Here is a 20516-nt window from a genome sequence, read left to right as displayed (position 1 = left end):
CGTATATATATTTCATGGTAAGAAAATGGTTTTAGAAGTGACGTGTTTACATCTAAAAATATGGTGTACCGTGTACCAGTTCTAATTGAATCAAATTAGAATCCATCAACTTTTCAATGAAAATTGAATCAAATTTTCGATTAATTCTGTTTAAGGTTTCTTCAGGTTTAAGCTTTTGTTTACTTCTTCTTCTTGGGTCAACTTAACTCTTATTTTGAAGACGTTTTTTCTTATTGTTCTTGTTGTGATTGGTCTGTTTTTATTCTGTTGTTGTGTTGCACTCTAGCTCGCTACTATTTAGTAGTTTGAGATTTTTTAATTATAAAATAAATTGTAATAATCTAATTAGGATTTAATCATTAATGTACCATGCATCAAAATGCAGTAGCCGTTTGTGCTTTCTTTTAAGAAATGTTCTTCTACAATTTTTTGTTAGCATTCTATTCAACCAATATAATGAGTTATCATAACTACTACAATTAAAATAAATACTACTGTATTAATTATTCATTCACTGGAATTTTTAAAAAAATATTTATTTCATTTACTCATTTCGTCATTCTCTTATGGAGTAACTATTTTCCCGATATTAAAGTTAAATCATCATTCTAAACTTAAAGTACATGAAAAGAGAGAATAAAAATATCTAAAGCATTAATCAAATCATTAATATTTTAATTAGTAATTATTCTTTTCAAATGGGCGATGATTATGGCGTTGAAGACGGTGTCACTTTTCAATAAAAATATGTTACTTTATGGTACTTTGATTCAGTTCATTGATTTTTTCCTTTAATTTCTAATAAAATAATTTTTGCAGTAGTTCTATTTTAAGGTTCTCTCCGACCAAACCCAGTAGTTTCCAAGATTCTGTGTCTCTGAATTTGCCTCCGGTTTAGGCCAATAATCTGTGGATCAAATGTTAGGGTTGATTAACAATTTTTTGATGTCGGTCTACTTCAATATACAAACAAATTGGCTTTTAAATTGGACCTCTATTTCATTATAATTAGCTAAATAAATAGTGTAGATGCGTTTAATTAGTAATTTAAATTGGACATTTATTTCTCTGTAAGAATGACTGATCAATATCCTATTTATTCATCCTTCAAACTAAGTATATAAAATAAGATTAGATACAATGAATAATTAAACATTAATTAAACGATTTGACTAATTTTTCAGCGGCACATATTTTTAATTGCCATTTTATGAGGTGGGACGAAGAATAATACAAAATTCTTAATTACTTTGTATATTTGGAATATGACATTAGACAAAGAATCAAATATTTTTAATGGTGTGAGTTTATGAAAAATCTTTCAAAGGTGCTCTAATGCAATATATTCCCGATATCGTATTTCCAATCTTCTTTCGGTGTTACTCCATGTGTTATTGTGTTTATTTTATTTAATAGGATGAGTTGAAAAATTAATTGAGGTTAATTTTGAATTTGTTTGAATAAGTTATCATTTGAATGTTTAATTTTATCGTATTAATTGATGTATCATATAACTAACTCAAAGTAAACGTTCCTTAAATTAAAAGAAGAATTGTGATATGAATTTTTATGTCTCTTCTAAATTGCATGACTTCCAAAGTTTGAATACATCTAATCGATCTTAATCAGAATCTCTAATAATGTCACAGGACTGTTATATTTATTTTACATGAGGTTTAATTATTTTAACAACATCTAAAATCGCTACATGGACAATATTATGGATGCTCTAATTTTAATTAAACAACCAAAATCCATTACCTACGGTTTTTGAGCCATTATTTTGTTCATCCTTCGCGGGTGAAATATATTTTTAGTATCTAAAGTTTGATACTTTAATATTATTTATCGTTTTTATTCTTGAAAAATATTATTACACATTTTTTAATTTTTGACTTAATATTAAAATACATTTTCACTTTTTAGACTGTTTTGGTCAAAATACCATGGAATCTTACAGGACTATTTTTATCAAGTTTATTAAATTTTTTCATCGCTTCTTTCTCATCTTTATTTTTAAGATTAAATAATCTAAAAAGAAATAATTTTAGTACACAAAAAAAAAATCTTTTACTTAATCACTTCTTATTAATTGCACCGAAATGAACTCAAAAATTTGGATGTAACTTTTACGAGAAATACAAGTCAAATCATATGCACGTGGTTCACCTAATATTTTTGGTCAAGAGTCACTGCATGAGCCAAAAAGACATTGAATGAAATCTTAATTGCTGAGATATATTTTAATCATTATTCAAATATGTTGCGAATATGAGATTATTTACAAAACAAAAAACAAGCCATCATTACGAACTCCGAATATATAGAAAAAGAGAAAATAAATTGGTTAAAATAGAGCAAATAAATGTGAAGCATTATCACTGCCAATCTGACTCTGAGTCACTGCCACTCTTACTCTTTCTGTCTGTGTTTGATTTTTGACTAACAGACCAAAATGGTAATCAGTCCTGCTACAAAACAAAATATCAACAGAATTTTATGGTACGTGCTTTGAAAATAATCACGTATCACTTCATCCGTCACAATTAAATTGTTAAAATTCTTAGAAATACAAATTAAGAAATTGTGTTGAATGGATTAATTAAGATAAAATATATTAGAGGAGAGGAAAAAAGTACTCACTCCCAATTAAGTTAAGTCATATTCATTTTTGGGATGTCCAACTAAGTTTAGTCATTTTCTTTTAAAATAAAAAATAAAAAAATAAAACATTCAATGGCTCTTACTTTATTTCATTACCTACTTTACTCTATTTTTATCTTTCCTACTTTTGAACAAAATTTCTTAATCTCCGTATTCAAAAGTTTTAACTCAACTTCGTGTTCTTTCAATAAAATAGATATAGATAAAAATGTAGAAATAATTTTATTTTCCTTTTTAAAAATGTTTCATTTTTAATGGAACATCAAAAATAAAAACATTTCATTTTAATGATAAGAGGTACATTAAAAACATTTTGAATAAATAGGAAAATTTTCATTTAGAAATTGTTAATCCAAACAACCAGACTTCAATTTTTGGCATTTTCTCTATGTTTTAGAAAAAGTTAATCACTTTTTAATTCTCTATTTAAAAAGTCGGACCATATTTTCTACTAATATTAGAATATTCTAATATGAGTTATACAATTTATCTCAACAAAATTATTAACAATATGGATTGTATTTATTGGTTGCTCTGTTCAAACTTTGTTCACTGCCCTTAATCATTTGACCTTTGCTTATATATCCCATAGAATGAAAGAAAACGTCACCAAAGATTTCAGGATACAGAAGCTAATCTCTTTTGAAGTATTTTTGCACTCTTTTAGTATTTTATTGCTCTTTTCAGTATTTTTTTTACTTTATAAATTTATTTTTGTCTATTTATCATTATTGTTGAATTTTTATTTATTTTTTAATAAAAATATACTTCTAATGACACGAATATAATATAATATTGATAAAATATAAAGTAAAAGAAAAGGGTAAAATATAGAAAAGAGAAAAGTGGGCAAGTAAAAGCGAGAAAAAGTGAATTTTAACAAGGATAATGAATTAGAAGAAACTTTTCAATTTTGTATTAGACTTTTGGTGGACAAACCAAAATGGAAGAGAAGACGGATGAAGTATTATTCAATTAAAGTTTTGAGTGAAGATAACTTAATACGAACTTTATTTTCATTAAAGAAAGGAGTTTTATATAACAGGCCAACATAGTTTTTTAATGAAATTGAATATTATCAAATCTATACTATACCATCTAATCTACGATAATGAATATTGACTCAACTTAATTAATCATAAATAGATGTAATTAATTGATTAATGGAGTGCAAATTTTATTAATAATGCATCTCCTTAAAATTATTAAAAATTAAGTAGTGTATTACATACAATTTGATGAAAAAAAAATAGGTGACATGATGTAGAAGAAATGACCTTCGACAAGATGATTTTAGCCCAAATCTTCTTATCACGAGAACCAAAATTTCCCTTTTGACTATATCTTATGAAAAACTTTTATTGCAGTATTGGACTAAATTTCTTTCCATGTAAAAATTTACATGAAGGCGAAAAGTAGTAAACAAAATTGAAGGAATATTATCAGTATATGCATCTCTATTCCTATAAAAAGAACGAGCTTTCTTCTAAAAAATAAGCTATGGATGGACGTTAAAGATTTTAATAAGAAATCTAGTAAGTAAAAAAGGAAAGGAAGTGGGTAAAAAGTATACGAAAGAGATGAGAAAAAGTATGATGTATGAGATATAAAGTTTTTATTTTTTGGAATAAGACTATTTTACGTGGACACCCCAAAATAGAAAAATATGACTATTTTTCATAGATGAATAAAGTACTAGTACTCCTTCCTCCGTTCTGCAATAGTTGAGTCATTTCATTTTCTGCACTCGTTTTGGAAAAATGATAGAGAATAATGTAGAGAAGAATTTTATCTACGTTATTTTCTCTCTTACTTACTTTTTTGTCCATTTTATCTACTCTATTTATTATCATTTTTTCAAACAAGTGCAGAAAATGAAATAACTCAACTTAATGTGGAACGAATGAAGTATTATTTTACAATCCATTTATAAAATTGTTGGACGAACTGAGATTTGACCAAAATTCATCTCTCTATAGCAATTTGTCCAATTCAATAAATGAGGAGGAACAAGAGATGCAAGGGAGAGGGGAAAATGAGAAATGAGAGAAACGAAAAAAAAACAGTCCTTCCGTCGTATATAAATTATATTGTTTGGAGACAACACATGTTTTGATGCGCAATTGATAAATAAAATGTGAAAAAGAGCAAATAGTTAGTAAAATAATGTAGTGGATAATATGAGTCATAAAAGAGTAGGAGAGAGATTTCCAAAAATAAAAATAAATGATTTTTTATAGGACATTTGATAAATATAGATAGAGGAACAAAAAACAAGAATAAAACAAATTAAAAGCATAAAGAGAAGTGATATTGATAATGTCCAGATACATCCTTTTCCCAATCTGGGAGAAATGCAATTAGCAGTCGGCCAAACAGAGGCTTATGTTAGTTAGTGGTTTTCCTAGGACGCGCCACGCGGCGCGAGCCCACTACGATGCGATGGGCCATCTCCCCCTCCGCACGTGTCGACCTGCACGAGCTGGCGGTGGTGGTCTGCCCTTCCCTTGACGGCGGCCCAACGCGGGCCCCGCATCTCAGCCCATGGGCCCCCATCCGTTTTTGTCCCCTTGTGTGGAATTGCACCTATAAATCACCCCCAAAATCAACCTCCCAATCTCAACTCCCCTCTCTCTTCACTTTCATTCCAACATCCTCTTTCAATTTCCTTCAATTTCTCTCTCTTTTCTTCAATTCAAACAAACGGAGGAATTGTTGGAGATGGCCAACCAAAATGTGGTGGTGTCGGACGCAATAACGGCGGCGGTGGCGGGGCCGTCGATTTTCCCGGCGGCGGCGCAGAAGCCGCCGGCCGTGCCGGGGACCTACATCAGCATCTCGCAGAAGAAGCTGGTGCAGAATCTGGACATCAACAGCGCCGCCAGAATCAACGCGTGGGTGGATTCCATGAGAGCTTTATCTCCCACTCACATCAAATCCCACTCTCTCTCCGACCATCGCAATGTAACTGCTTCATCATACCATCACCATACATACATACATACATACATACCATAATTATAGTGATTTAATTTTTAGTAATTTTTTGTTGAAATTGGAGCAGATGCAGCTTCCCTCGGCTATGGACACGTTCGAGCAAATCATGAATGATGCAAAGGGAAAGCAGATTGTGATGTTTCTTGACTATGATGGCACGCTCTCTCCCATCGTTGAAGATGCAAATCAAGCCTTCATGTCCAATGCGGTTACTCCTAATTCCATTCTATTCAGTTTTTCTTAATTTTGTACTACTAGTTCTATTAAATTCGGTCATTTCAGACTCTATGTCCAGTAGTTCTGACCCCATCAGTTCATTTTTTTTATATTTTATAGTATTAATTCTATTAAATTCGGTCTTTTGGGACTCCATGTCCAGTAGTTCTGACCCCACGAGTTCTATTTTCTGAATTTGCGACCATGAATTTGCAGATGAGGGAGACGGTGAGGAAAGTGGCTAGATACTTCCCCACTGCTATAGTGAGTGGGAGAGGCTTAGACCAGGTAAGATTTTTTTTTTATATTTTTTTTATAAAAAAAATAGGATTAGATTATAATTTTGGGTTATTTTTGTCTGAAAACAGGTGTATAGTTTTGTGAGACTGGCAGAGCTGTACTATGCAGGCAGCCATGGCATGGACATAAAAGGCCCATCAAAAAGTTCCAAACACACTAAAGTAAGCTCTCTTTACTCAAAAAGGCCAAATTATGAATTTTGTTCAAATTCTAGTTCGTCTCAGAATCACTGGTGGTCAACATATGATTTCTTACGATCAAATTTAAATTTTTTTCTGATAGAATCTTAAATATATGAGACTGACCAGAATTTGAATAATTTAAGACAATTTACTAATAGAAAAAGTATTGGAAACATGATATTAATTGGTGGTGAAATTGATTGGTTAATCAGGGTGGTGAGGCTGTTCTTTACCAACCTGCAAGTCAATACCTTCCCATGATGGACGAGGTCAGTTATTTCAGTTTGTTTGTGTTCAATTAATTCATAATTAATTAAAGAGTGGTGAAATTAAATTTGGAATCTAATTCTCAGGTTTACAAAGCACTATTGGAAGTGACAAAAGATACACCAGGTTCTACGGTGGATAATAACAAATTTTGTCTGTCTGTACATTTCCGACGTGTAGATGAGAAGGTAATTAATGATTTTGTATATTTGTCTAATTAATCGACTTTTCCTATTTTCTGTACTTAATTGGAACTGAATTTTTACAGAAATGGGTTGAACTTGCTACAAAAGTTGGATCAGTGATGGAGGCCTACCCTGACCTTGTATTGACCCAAGGAAGAAAGGTGTGTGTTCTTTTAGTTAAACCGGAAAAATAACGAAATTCAGTCAAATTTAGGTGTTTCTTGCAATGGTAAAAATCAGTCGGAAAAGCCTTTGAAATTTGTAGTTGTTGTTTTTCTTGCAAGAATGATGTTTTATTTGATGAATTCAATTTGATTAAATTTAGGTTTTCGAAATTCGTCCTCCTAGCAAATGGAACAAAGGGAAGGCTCTTGAGTTTCTGTTAGAGTCACTTGGTGAGTTGTTATTTTATTTTATTTCATTTATTTTTATAAAATAGTTACCAATTGTTTACTCATTAATTAAAATTAAATTTGATACCACCTTTTCTTTTGGGCCCTAGGTGGTCCTAACCTGTGAAATGGACCCTTACAACATGATCTTAAGTTATTGTAATTCATTGGTGTAATGTTAATATTAATACTAATTAATTAAGCATTATTAATTAGTGGGATCTCTAGCTAATTAACTTTAATTGTGGCTTCTCTTATTCCAATAGGATATGCTAATTGTGCTGATGTATATCCTATCTACATTGGAGATGATCGAACTGATGAAGATGCATTCAAGGTACTAATTAAAAAAACTTAAACATCATTAATCCCATGATTAATTTATTAATAGTACTAATTAATTTCCAAATTTGGAATCAGGTTCTAAGAGAAAGGGGCCAAGGATCTGGAATTCTTGTTTCCAAGATTCCAAAAGACACAAATGCATCTTATTCTTTGCAAGAACCATCTGAGGTAATCATTTTTCGAGGTATTTAATATTTATTGGGAATATAATTAATGGAACTAATGTTGTATTTTATTTTATTTGATTACTTTGTAGGTCATGGCATTTCTAAGACGTTTGGTTGACTGGAAAAGATTATCACTGAGGAAGCAATTCATGTTGAAAGCAAGACTTCAAGGGATGAAAATGCCTATGCCAATTTGAGAACTAATTGTTAATAGATGTTAATTATTGAGAAGCAATATATGTACGTATTTATAAATGTACGTATTTAGTAGCTTTACATGCTTTTAAGTAAAAATTAGATAAGAAAGTTAAAATGTGAGGGCCCTTGTACAACTTTTTCTTTGTAATTAAGTATGTGCAATGGCAAATTACTATTTTTCTTCTTGTTAATCTACAAAGTATGTGCAATAGAAAATTTCTACATTTCTTCTTGAATAATGTTTAATAGAAAATATTTTTATTGGGTACAAAAATTCAAGTAAAAAAGATCGTGAGCTAGGAATATAAAAACAACTCAGAATATAAACTTCACCACGACAAAAATGCCTGAAGAATTTTGTACCACATCTTGCATCGAAGCAGCGTCTTCATATTTTTATAAAAACAACTTGGAATATAAATAGCAACACGACAAAAAAATGCATGTAGCGTTTAATTTGTACCATATCAAAAGCGCATTTTGCATCGATGTGTGATTTTTGTATTATTAATTGGTAAAACGTAAAAATGACTCGATAAACACGAATTTGTTTAGGTCATTAATTTGAATTCTCTGATTAAATGACTTATTAATCAGAGGAAATATATTTTCTTAATTGGCATTTTGTCACAATTAACATAAAATCTATGATATCTGACATTGATGGCTATGAATATAAACTAGGAAGAACTGCAATTAAATAGTATTTGATAGCTGCCGACCATTATTTTTTTGAATATTCTAATATTATTACAATATACACATCTATGATAAATATATACTTATGTATATTAGATTATTATATATTTTTTGAAAGCGATAGTCATATTAGTCATTGGATATGTTATTCCAATTAAATAAAGACAGTTATGCATGGAACATGCTCGAGTCGTGGTCTCATCTATTGGGATGTGACATTAAACGAAAATTAATAAAGTTATAATGTTGGTTTATTTAATGTGGTGTATTTTAATATTAATGGAGTCTTTTTAATTCAAATTGATGTGGACTACCTTATGCACTCCGTTTGATTATGGAGTATAACATTAAACTTCATAATATATGTATAAATTAAAACGTTCGAATTAAATTAATTCTGTTTGTCTTTTCATTAATTTTTGTTCTCATTTCTCCTTTATTTCCCTTCTTACCATTTTTTCATTATTTTGTTCTATTGGATTTGTTCCAGCAGCTAAAGAAATGATAAAAGAGAAATAAAAGTGGCAACAAATGCAAAATAATAAAGAAATCTAATTTCATTGGTAATCAAAACTAATTAAGTTCAAATATACAAACTTATGGGGTTGTTATATATGCAAAGAGGGAAAACTCTTTTCTTTTTTCCTATCTAGCTACTAATATGTACACCTACAAGTCTTAATCAATATATCACTTTTTTTATGGGAAATTATTCTTCTCAGTTACAATGCTGCAGTTGGTTATTACTACTTTCAAGTTTGAATATTCAATTAAATATTTATATATGTTAATTATATAGCGCATTGTGATTATCTTATCTACATATCCATGCAAAGCCCACTAAATTTATAGGATTTATATAGACCAGACACAATCAAGCTAGCTAATTATATATCAATTATTATGATTTAGAAAATATTGGTTATTTCACATTAACTATTATTGTTCCTTTACTAGGGATAGATGATAATTATTTGTTGCACTTTTGGGAAAGATCATTATTGGCTATATATTTGAAACTCCTATCTAGACTCTAGCAAAGTGACATGCTACCCACAGAAATATATTGGCATTATGCAATTATTGAACACATATTAACCTAAACATAACTAACTAATAATACTCAAATATAGGAAAATGAATGATTTTCTACTAACTGTCATTTGATTTTTTAATAAAGTACCCAATAGCTAGGAACCATGGGGAGACTATTTTAATCAATGCTACACCACTAGGCATGATAAATAAATTAATGGGGTTTTAAATTCATTGCTCCCAAATATGATTACAATTACCTTGATTTGGGAAATCCCACACACAACGAATCAATTAATTAAACTTAGTCCCATTTTGTATATATTTCTCTTTAACAAAAGTTCTTTAGAGGTAGCTCGAAGAGGAATTGCTACCTTTAAATTTTATTTTGGTTAAATTTTGAAAGGAAAAAAGTCACCCACATATCTATTTGTAAAGAATCTTGGACAAACAAATGGTCGAATAAGGAGTTGAAACCCACTCAACTTTGAGGTTGTCTCTTTCCAATTTCTTCTTTTGAAAAAATAAAGATCCAAGAAAAATAAGTCTCACCGAATTTGATTTATTGTGGAAGTGTGGGTGTGGGGATGATATTGGGAGTCAAAAATAAAGTTATACTAAAACACACGCACATGAACATTATAGAATCTGATTTTGACTTGAAATAGTGCAATATTTCATTATAATTCATTATAATATTATTCAAAATAAAGTTGGTAATGTATAAATGTAATGGTAGGAGATAGAGACACAAAAATACGACATATAATAAAAATGTATAAGGAGGGAAAAAGAATTAAAAGAAGACATACATATAGCATAGATTCTTGAAATGGACCATAACATGCCTCCAATATGTATATCTGACAAAACCTAAGCCTTTTGAACGTGGAAAGATGGAGTCCACTTCTTCACTCTTATTTTAACTTTGTTACATCCTTGCTTCAATTATTGGCAAACATGGAAAAAAGACTATCTTCATTAATTACTTTCTCAACACTTCCACTACTAATAATATACACATCTACTCTTTTGAGGAAGACTAAATTTATAGCATGTATGCTTTTGTGATCCAATCTAACTAACTTCTATATTTAGTAATAAAAGTTGATGCATGGTGTCGCAATTATATCCCTCTAGCTTCTTCCCACCAACACTATGTGTGTGCCCCATCAATCATTCACATATGTAGTTTTTGTTGTTATGAAATAATTGTCCAAGTAATCTCACGCATAAACGAGATGAACGCATTAATTGTTTACCTAGTCGATACAGTGTATATCTATAGGCAAGTCTCCTCTCCTAGAAAGGGGGCACCGCCATTCACAAGATTTGACATGAAGATTTGGATGTCATTGTTCTACGTCGTTAAATGGTCCATTTGGAATATACAAAATAAGATGGTCTTACAAGGTTTGAATCAAAATTGGATTTAAATAAATGAAGCTTTTTTGGCAGCTTGGCTTGTGGACTCGGGGTTGGTGTCATAAATTTTTGTTCTCTCCAAAACAAGCTCTCAAAAATCTAAATGATCGATCTAAGAAGATGACTAGAAAAAAAACATTGTAATGTAACCCATTGCTTGACGTACGTAGGGACGTTTTTGAGGTCATGTTGGTTTTTCGGATGAATTAGGGAATGGATTTCGTATTTGGCAGCCATATTAGTGAGTGAGTTGTTTCTTTGCATTGTTGTTGTTGTCTGAATCGTTCGTCAATAGGTGTTCGTTGGGGCTCTTTCCTTGAGTTTTCAACTTGCCATGTTTTGCTTTTTGGCTAGGTTGTACTAATCATTCCTAGCTAAGAGTTTAGTTTACTTCGAATTTATTCTCTATATATGAGACTTGAAGCATTTCTATTATGATAAAAGTCTCTTTTTATAAGCAACATAGATAGTCTAACCCTAGTCACATTAATAAACATATATCCTAGTAAGGAAGCATAACATTAGACTCTATACTCCAACATTGGCATCTATTGTTTAGGAAGGGGCCAATCTAACTAAGCATGGTGCAATGACAAGTAAGAAGAAGGCATGTTATGTTGGATTTGGATGGGTTATCTAGTAAGCTAGTGATGGATGAAGTATGTGGAATATGGATGCAATGAATGGACTCCATCTCTCACATAATAAGCAGCCAAACAAGCCAATGAAGATGATGCATATGCCAAATTAGGATGTCAGAGAATGGATGTGATGATGATGATGATGGTCCTGCATCATATATACGTGTCATCATGCAAGTGAGACATGCATAGTCACTTTAATTTACTCACATATGTTTCTCTCTTGGGAATTGGTCCCGGCCTTGAGGGTCGAGCCATATAATATATATGCAGCATATATAATATTAGAGTGTGTGTGCATGCATGTGTATTAGATTAATGGGTGTCACATGGATGAGGCAGATTGCCATTGTTATGGGGAACAGATTAATGGATGTGTATATGGTTGTGGTATAAGGGCATTGGTCAACATCCTCCAAATTTAAATCTATGATGATTCGAGAAAATTATTATTGATTGTGCACATGCATTAATTCCAATTGTGATATGTAGCCTTTGCATATTATAATTTGCACATTTCATCTTATTTTTGCTTAAAAAGATGGACTCAATAGTCAACTGTCAAATATGGGGAATAATGATTACGGAATTACGTTCGTAATATTAATGATATGATATAACTTGTAAGTAATATTTGATTACTTATAATTGTTATGAACTATTTTAGGAAATATAAAAAAATGGAAAAAGTAGCGGACATAAGTTCTAGCTACTATTAATTTTGCAAAAAATAGAACTATTTGAAATGGATTAGTGGAATATATGTATTATTTATCGAAAAATAATAGTACTAGTAAATATGAAATGTGGCACTTAGTTAATGAATGCAACATTTACATTTTTTTTTGTTCGAAGCAATATTTATTTTTATGGTTGTTGCAAAGCATTCTCGTGAAAGAAGACTAGTTTTGATATTGAAAAAAATGATAATGTAAAGTAGGGAAAGCTATCGCAAGCAATGACGATTCAAGATTATTACTTTTTAATTAAAGTGTGTGTACGTATATATTTAAACAAGAAGCGTCTCCAAGTGAGATTACTTCTCTCAGAATGCTACATTAAATTTAGTTAAGAGTTACATTAATTAAAATAAAATATACATCTGCTCCAGAAATTGATGTTTAAGAGAACATATTTCTGTCAAAATTTTCAAACTTCAACTTATTTCAATCATAGTGCATGATATCGTGTATAAGAATATCAATATGTAAGTGGATTTATGTATCTACAATAAAATTCAAGAAATTGAGATCCATTTATATTTGGCCATTTGGGTGTATACTTGGGCCTGATGGTCAAGTGGAATGGACTATCTTCATTTCTTAACCCAAATCAGAGTATTTGAGAATGCGAAAATGAAATGGGCCTATATCATACTTGGAAAGTTACATTTTTCTTTTGCAATTTGTATCACTTGTATCATCAAAATAGTCCAATTCCAATTCCAATTCCAATTCCAATTATATACTCACTTGATATTTTAGAACAATACCGACATTTACGAAAAAAATAGATAAAATACATCTGGACAATTTTTTACAAATTTTGGTTAATGTGACTAGTGCATGGATTGGATTTTTGTGGGAAGAACTTGATGCAAATTTAGAAATCAAATCAGCAAAATAAAGATCCATTTCACGGGTCAAATTCCAGTCCACTCGGCATCTTACTACTGTGGACGGGACGGGAAGCTACCCCGATTTCGTATAGTACACGTAAGATCCGACACCAATTGAGTCTCGTCCTATGGATCATAAAGCAACAAACATAATACGAAGGAAACGGCGATGACGATCAGTCGGGGTTCGATGCGGCCAAAACATTAGTTTGATGAATGCACACAACACACCTATGGTTATATGTACCAAAAAGCGTCGTTCCAAGAATGACTGCAACCCAACAGGAAATGTACGAAAACTTTGTTCAACAACTTATACACGAATTAGGATTAGTATATGATTGGATCGGATCGTAATTTTGATTATGTAATTTTATCTCATTTATTGTGTAATCTTTATGTTAATATTTAAAATTTTATTCGAAAAAGATAAATAATAGGGCCATATATAATTAAGGCATGATATAATAAGAATTTGCGATCAGATTTGAAAAGTAGACCCACAATTATGGTATAATTGCACGACTTAATTTTTTTGGATAGTCTTAATATGCCTCTTTACATTAACAGGTAAATAGGAGCTACTATCTCTTTCTCTGAGTTAGAAGAATTAATAATGCAATAGTATTATTGTAAATAAATTGGTTGACGAAACATGATGCCAATAACAAGTGTTGGAAAGTAAATGGAATTAGGTGTATCCACCATTCTTCATATATTAATAATACTAGTATGTCACATGATGCCACGCCATCTTTGGAGGCCTCGTCCATCGCTTTTTTAATTATGTTATTTCCAATTAAAGATTGATCAGTTAAACAAGTGGGTACGATTTTCTCTCTATTTAATAATAAAAAATGTCCAAATATAATACATTTTGTCCTTTTATAATCGATATTATTCTCGGACACGCATATTCCAGTATCTTCCGTTGTAATAAAACTTAGTCAAGTATATGGAATAAACAATGTACTACCATAAAGTAATATAGGCTAGTTAGCATTCAATTTTCTAAATTAAGTAATTTTCGTAGTTTGTTTCTGGATTTAATTTCACTAAGTCTTTGATCCCACTAAATCTAGCATCTATTATGATTTATGAATCCATAACTCAAACACTATATTTTCGTTTACAAGTTGGTGGATTGTGTTACATATTCTCTTAGTTAATCATACATAACTAGAAAAATATGGGTGGCGGAAAAATATATCGCAATGTATGTGGTTTAAACTTCAAATATGGCATTTTTTAATTATTAAAATTATAAATGCATATTAATTGGTTTCGCTATAGACTTTAATGTGTGTGGTCCATCTTTAAATGAATCATCCAGGCAATCAAACTAGTATGATGATTGCATCTATGTAGAAACAATAATTACTAAAAAAATGAGTCATTTTTTGTTTCTTAAGTAATTTTGATTTTTGAATAACAAATTACCAAATACGATAAAAAAAATTTGGAAAAAGTTAAGCAGAGTTCATAGTCGAAAATTTTCAGACGAAGGTGGTGGTGGTGGTCAAGCAAAAAACATGTAGGGCATTATGTGGATTAAAGAGAAATGAACAAGTAGTGGAAATTAAAGAGAAATTTGTTCATTTTATCTTGAGTGACTTAAAAAAAAAAAAAGGAATCTAGTGAATGGTGTTTGCATATTTTTGGTACATTGTAAATATTAATATTCCATCTATTATTAGGAGTCTTGGTTTGCCATTTTGATTCATCCCCTATTAGGAGGTATGGTTCACATTTACTATAAATGATAAGTATGTCTAAGGTTCCACTCAAATTTTACTACAAAATGTGCACACAAAACTCCTCCTAGATTCTTTTTTCCACCCATTTTCATTTATATTTTTTAAAACTCATGCCAAACTCACCAGAACTCCTCCTAATGCCGGACACAAGGAATAGCACCAGAAGTATCTGATGAAAAACTTTGTAACATTTGAGGCATTTTCACGCTGTTTTCTAACATTTTTGCCCCTTTCGACACTTTTACAATCATGCCTGCCTGCATCATTTTTCACTCACATCACCAAAATATTACACGCATATGCCTAAAAAAATCATCATGAGACATGTGCTCATGTTTTAAACTTTGAAAATGTGAGATGAATCAGAATTTGAAAAAAAAAATGTGATTTTACCCGCAAATAACCCAACAATCATATAATTACATACATGTCTTAAATTATATTTATTTGATTTCTTATTTTATGATAATATATATACACACACTAGTGGCATTTCACTATAGTCCAAAGATAGAAATATGAATCATCTCAAGAAGGAAGCCATGGCAGTCAAGCAATCCTTGTTGAAGCTCCTCATCCTCTTCTCCATCATCACCATCTCCACATCTGTAAGTACTTCATTCGATTTCACAACTCAATTCATTCAGTTAATCGAATCAAATTTCACAGGACGAAGATGATTGCGTGTATTCCATCTACGTGAGAACGAGCACGATCATCAAAGGCGGCACCGATTCCAAGATCGGCGCCACCTTCTACGACGCCGACGGCTACGGCATCCGCATCAACGACATCGAGGCCTGGGGCGGCCTCATGGGCCCGGGATACGACTACTTCGAGCGGGGCAACCTCGACATCTTCAGCGGCCGCGGGCCCTGCATCCCGGGCCCCATCTGCGCCCTCAACCTCACCTCCGACGGCACCGGTTCGGGCCACGGCTGGTACTGCAACTACGTCGAGGCCTCCTCCACCGGCGTCCACGAGGAATGCTCCAAGAAGTACTTCGAGGTCGAGCAGTGGCTCGCCACCGACGCCGCGCCTCGCCAGCTCTACGCGTATCGAAACCTCTGTTCGGGCTCTTCGGGCCGGGCCGGGCTTATGAAGCGCGCCATGGATTTGCCCAAGGTGTCGGTCGTGTGAGTTGTCACGGGCTTTTTTGGGTCCGGGCCGAGGCCCAGTATAAGCTTGCGTGGATTGTATATTAAAATTTTAGTTGGAATAAATGTGGGAGGAATGGGACATGAAGTCCCGGGCTTGGTAAATAATGCTATTGTATTATTTCGGACATGTTTGATTGAAGTTGCAACATTTGTGAGTTAATATTTTTACATTTAAGTTGAATATTAGATTATAGTAATTGTTTTTTTTTCCTTATTTATTGTTAGACTCTTGATTAATTTCTCCTAAAATTTGGATTCTTTTGCGGGTAAATAATAAGTTTCAACTTTTGGATGATGATATGGATTGATAACAATTGTTGAAGTTTTTAACAATATTACAGGTGTATAATAGATGTAGATCTGATTCGTTGGATATCCATTTTATGTCGGCAGCCATCACTTTCAACAATCTCCTTTTTTCAATGGTGAGTACCTACTTCTGTGAAAGATATAAGTCTTTTTTAGCTATTTATAAAATTTAATTTGGTAGTACTTGTTAGATACTGGACAAACTAAAATTCCTTTCGAAATATATGCAAAATTTCAATTTAGTAGTATCACTCTAAAACATTAATATTTTCCAATATTAGTAGTGTAAAGCATAAAGATGAGGTAAAACACAAAAATTGGGAATATATTAAAACCTTAAGAACATGAGGTAAATTAATTCGTTTGATCGGGGGCACTGCCTTAAGGGTCAACCAGAAACGCCCGGGGGCACTGTCTTAAGGGTCGACCGGGCACTGTCTTAAGGGTCGACCAGAAACGCCATGATTGTCCACCAATATGCAAGAAGAATTACCACGTGTAGTCTCCCGATCTGCAGAATTAACATTGCATCGGAGGAATTCCAAGCAACTAAAATTAAATTTATATCTACTTTCCTTTAAAAGAAAAACATAAAACACATGGCTTCATTATTTAGTAAGGTTAAGAGAGTAATGTCAATGCCAACAAAAAACACCATAGCTTGGCCATTTAAAAAGCCAAATATAGTAACATGAGTACATCGATAAGGTGGTACGGCTACCTAAGCTCGAACTTTATTGTCGGGCTCCTCGGCCGGCCTAGCAAACCGATGCTTCACCTTCATCTTGTTGATGGCATTTGCCGGATTCAGGCTCTTGGGGCATGTAGCTGTGCAGTTCTTTATAGTCCTGCACCGATACAGCCGAACTTCCTTATCCGTCAGTGCTTGCAGCCGCTCGTCACCAAAATCATCCCGACTGCCAGATTCACAAGAAGTGATCATGCACAATAACATTAACCTGTCTATCTCATTTGCCAATTTAATCTATCTTATACTCTCTTCAATCCTCATTATATGTCTCATATTTCCTTATTTGTATAGTCCCAATAAATGTCACATTTCACTTTTACTTTTTTTAAGTAATGAACCCTATATTCTACCAACGCATTCTCACTCACATTTTATTATATAACTACTTCATATATAAAAATAGGACCCGCATTCCACTAACTTTTCTACCCACTTTTACCAACAAGTTTAAACAATTTCTTAAAACCCGCAGCGGTCAAAATATAGGACATTTAATGGGTACCAGATGGAGTAATTTTATTTGAAGATATATAGACAAGGTAACCTGTCGCTTATCCAGCGATAAGCATGAAGCAGTGCTGCAGGTCCGAGGAACTCCTCGGGATTCCACCAATAGGACGGGCACGAGGTACTGCAGCAAGCACATAGTATGCACTCGTAGAGCCCGTCAAGCCTCCGTCTCTCTGCTGTGCTCTGCCTATATTCTTTCCCGCCCGGTGGGGGCTTTTTCGTCTTCAGCCATGGCTCGATCAACCTGCATTTTATGTTACGATTGCAAGGAACGGATAATTACTCTCACTCCTAAAGGATAAAACAGAGTAGGGAATGGATATTGCTAGAAATCGATCGAAATCTAAAGCAAACTTTGGCAACAATGAATCCGAAAAGTGGTGATCTTACTTGTATTGGTGGTAGAAATGGGTGAGATCAACGACTAAATCCTTGATCACGTACATGTGGGGCAGAGGGGTTATTACGGTAGCCGTGCTAGTGTCCGAATCAATCGGCTTAAGGCAGGCCACCGTGTTCGTCCCATCAATGTTCATCGCGCAAGAACCACATATACCTTCTCTACAGGATCTCCTATAGGTCAAACTCGAATCATCTTCAGATTTTATCTTCTGTAGAGCATCAAGAACCTACAATATACAAATCCTCTTCATTGAATTGTTGATTGGAATTGTATACTAATTCATCCAAAAATGTGTTTTTGACATTCTTGTCACATAACAAATGAGATTTCCCTACATAACAAAACCAAAATCCACATTTCAGAGGTGAAGCATAATGAGAATGCATACATACATAATGTGACACACATGCAAATTATATTTATTTAAACAACTTTAGGCCTCAAGTAAATCACAAAATTAATAAAAACATCAAATTTATAATGTACTCATAGGTTTTCCAATTATAAAATCATTTAATCAAACCCTCAGTTAAATGGTTTGCTGAATAATCTTGTGTATGATCCAGAATTTGGACAATTCATACAGAAAAGAGCTTCAAAATCACATTATGATTCAATCATGCTTATAAATATTCATACATAAAATTTTCTCCATGGATAATTTTTTCTTTAATGTATATATATATGTGCACTTCTATACACTAGAAAACACAAATAAGTTAAAAAGCCAATCAAGTGCTCTTCCAAACCAATTCATTCTATAATTTTTTGAAGCAAATGATAATTAATTCCTCTATTATACTTAAACTGTAATTAAAATAAAGTTACCATAGGTCCACAGGTGGACAAATCGAGAAAGAAGGATTGAAGAAAAGGTTTTTGGTGGGGATGATTAGGGCTCCATCGATATATCTTGAACTCCTTCTGATTCTTTACATTCCTTTGAATATTGTGTTGTGATTCAACTACTTCTTCAGCATGTTGCTCTGCAGCAGGGTGGCCTTGCAGAATAGGGAAACCTCCCTTTTTTGTGCTAAATTTAGCCACTTGTTTCGATCCTCCCTTCAACCATGCTCTCCACATCTCTATCTCTCTACTGAACTTCACAGTTTACAGCTACATTTTAGAAGCGGTTTATTGCTTAGTGTAAAATGAGGTGTTGAGAAGGGAGAGAGACACATGTTTGCATGGCTACAACGTGTTCTAAAATAAATAAATACAAGTACTACTATTTAAATAATACAAAATAAATACAAATAATACTTGTTTGAATTGAATTTTATATTTCATTTAAATAAAAACACGATCATTTTGCAGAAATACTTTTCTCAATTTTCCTCTGAATTGATGGTATATTATATCATATATTTTAATTTATTATTTGAAGTCATACTATAGCAGAAAATTACAAAACTATCATCTGCCTTTATTTATACTAACTGAGGGCTATAATAGTAAATTCCACATAATTAAAGGTTGATATAGTGTTAGCACATATTATTATAACTCAATTTTTCATAATAATAAAACACTCTTTTTCAGCCTTAGGCCCTTGCCCATTGTGCATGCCACACCGAAAATTTAACCAATTAGATTGGACTATTAAATGCAATTTAAATGTTTCTATTTTCCGATTCAAACACACCCTAAATTCACAACTGTAGCTGGGCCTGTGAGGACCTGGGCTAGAATTGATGTGGAGTGGGCTTAGGTTGATTGGATCCAGAAATAACCTAAAATATCTGGAGTATTTAATTTGACATAGGCCGGCCCAAATAATCTGTTCCCCTACACAAAAATATCCATGTAGTAATTAACATTTATACTGTCAACTGTCGGCTCGTGCGAAGATTCCTTAAAGCAATTAGTTAAACATATTACTGCAGATTCCTTTAGATTTTGTAGAAAAGAAAGTCCCTAGTCCCACTAACCTTTTGAATTACTGAAATACAATTGAGTTTATAAAATGTCTATATAAAAAAAGTCCTAGTTTTCTTTATATTTTAAAAAGAACTGAGTCCTTAGTCTAAGTCAAATTGCATTTTTTATGTATAGGTGCCTACTGCCGTGCCCCATTTGTAAACCTTGGCCATTTAATATCAAGAAAATTTCATGACTGAAGTTATGGAGAAAATAAAGTTATACTCCACTTTTCTAATTATTATAACCAATAAATTATATTCATTTCGAACTAAAAAAAAATGGGCTAGTTTTTCATTTTGGCTCATCCTTTAAAACTAGATAAAGTTTAAATAATGAAAGTTTCGAACTAATAATAACATGAACCTCACAATT

At 32.3% G+C, this 20516-nt stretch overlaps 3 protein-coding genes across 3 annotated transcripts; 2 read left to right on the top strand and 1 right to left on the bottom strand.

Moving 5' to 3' along the window:
- The first annotated feature begins 5297 nt into the window (after positions 1-5297).
- Positions 5298-8104, top strand: LOC125217162 (probable trehalose-phosphate phosphatase J). Its single transcript, XM_048118997.1, has 11 exons — positions 5298-5628; positions 5729-5869; positions 6094-6165; positions 6246-6338; positions 6572-6628; positions 6713-6814; positions 6895-6972; positions 7137-7206; positions 7470-7540; positions 7624-7716; positions 7805-8104. The coding sequence occupies exons 1-11, from the start codon at positions 5386-5388 to the stop codon at positions 7910-7912; spliced, it is 1128 nt and encodes a 375-aa protein (XP_047974954.1). The 5' UTR covers positions 5298-5385; the 3' UTR covers positions 7913-8104.
- Positions 8105-15536: 7432 nt separating this feature from the next.
- Positions 15537-16429, top strand: LOC125214233 (PLAT domain-containing protein 3-like). The gene is made up of 2 exons (XM_048115168.1): positions 15537-15696; positions 15758-16429. The coding sequence occupies exons 1-2, from the start codon at positions 15607-15609 to the stop codon at positions 16226-16228; spliced, it is 561 nt and encodes a 186-aa protein (XP_047971125.1). The 5' UTR covers positions 15537-15606; the 3' UTR covers positions 16229-16429.
- A 432-nt stretch (positions 16430-16861) lies between these two features.
- LOC125214232 (succinate dehydrogenase [ubiquinone] iron-sulfur subunit 3, mitochondrial) lies at positions 16862-19322 on the bottom strand. The gene is made up of 5 exons (XM_048115167.1): positions 19050-19322; positions 18209-18447; positions 17853-18062; positions 17279-17474; positions 16862-17068 (listed from the first exon to the last, which is right to left on the bottom strand). The coding sequence occupies exons 1-4, from the start codon at positions 19302-19304 to the stop codon at positions 17279-17281; spliced, it is 900 nt and encodes a 299-aa protein (XP_047971124.1). The 5' UTR covers positions 19305-19322; the 3' UTR covers positions 16862-17068.
- Between the last annotated feature and the right edge of the window lie 1194 nt (positions 19323-20516).

Source organism: Salvia hispanica, chromosome 3 (genome assembly GCF_023119035.1).
Source record: "Salvia hispanica cultivar TCC Black 2014 chromosome 3, UniMelb_Shisp_WGS_1.0, whole genome shotgun sequence".
Taxonomy (NCBI): domain Eukaryota; kingdom Viridiplantae; phylum Streptophyta; class Magnoliopsida; order Lamiales; family Lamiaceae; genus Salvia; species Salvia hispanica.
This window is presented reverse-complemented; position numbering and strand designations above follow the sequence as displayed.

Bases quoted from the DNA above. Each gene is read 5' to 3' on its own strand.
- LOC125217162 (XM_048118997.1), top strand. From the start codon at position 5,386: ATGGCCAACCAAAATGTGGTGGTGTCGGACGCAATAACGGCGGCGGTG. The intron at 6,815-6,894 runs GTAATTAATGAT...GAATTTTTACAG, and splicing joins TCCGACGTGTAGATGAGAAG to AAATGGGTTGAACTTGCTAC. The intron at 7,207-7,469 runs GTGAGTTGTTAT...TTATTCCAATAG, and splicing joins GTTTCTGTTAGAGTCACTTG to GATATGCTAATTGTGCTGAT.
- LOC125214233 (XM_048115168.1), top strand. From the start codon at position 15,607: ATGAATCATCTCAAGAAGGAAGCCATGGCAGTCAAGCAATCCTTGTTG. The intron at 15,697-15,757 runs GTAAGTACTTCA...CAAATTTCACAG, and splicing joins TCATCACCATCTCCACATCT to GACGAAGATGATTGCGTGTA.
- LOC125214232 (XM_048115167.1), bottom strand. From the start codon at position 19,304: ATGTGGAGAGCATGGTTGAAGGGAGGATCGAAACAAGTGGCTAAATTT. The intron at 18,063-18,208 runs GTAAGATCACCA...CATAAAATGCAG, and splicing joins CATTTCTACCACCAATACAA to GTTGATCGAGCCATGGCTGA. The intron at 17,475-17,852 runs GTTACCTTGTCT...TGAATCTGGCAG, and splicing joins TATCGCTGGATAAGCGACAG to TCGGGATGATTTTGGTGACG.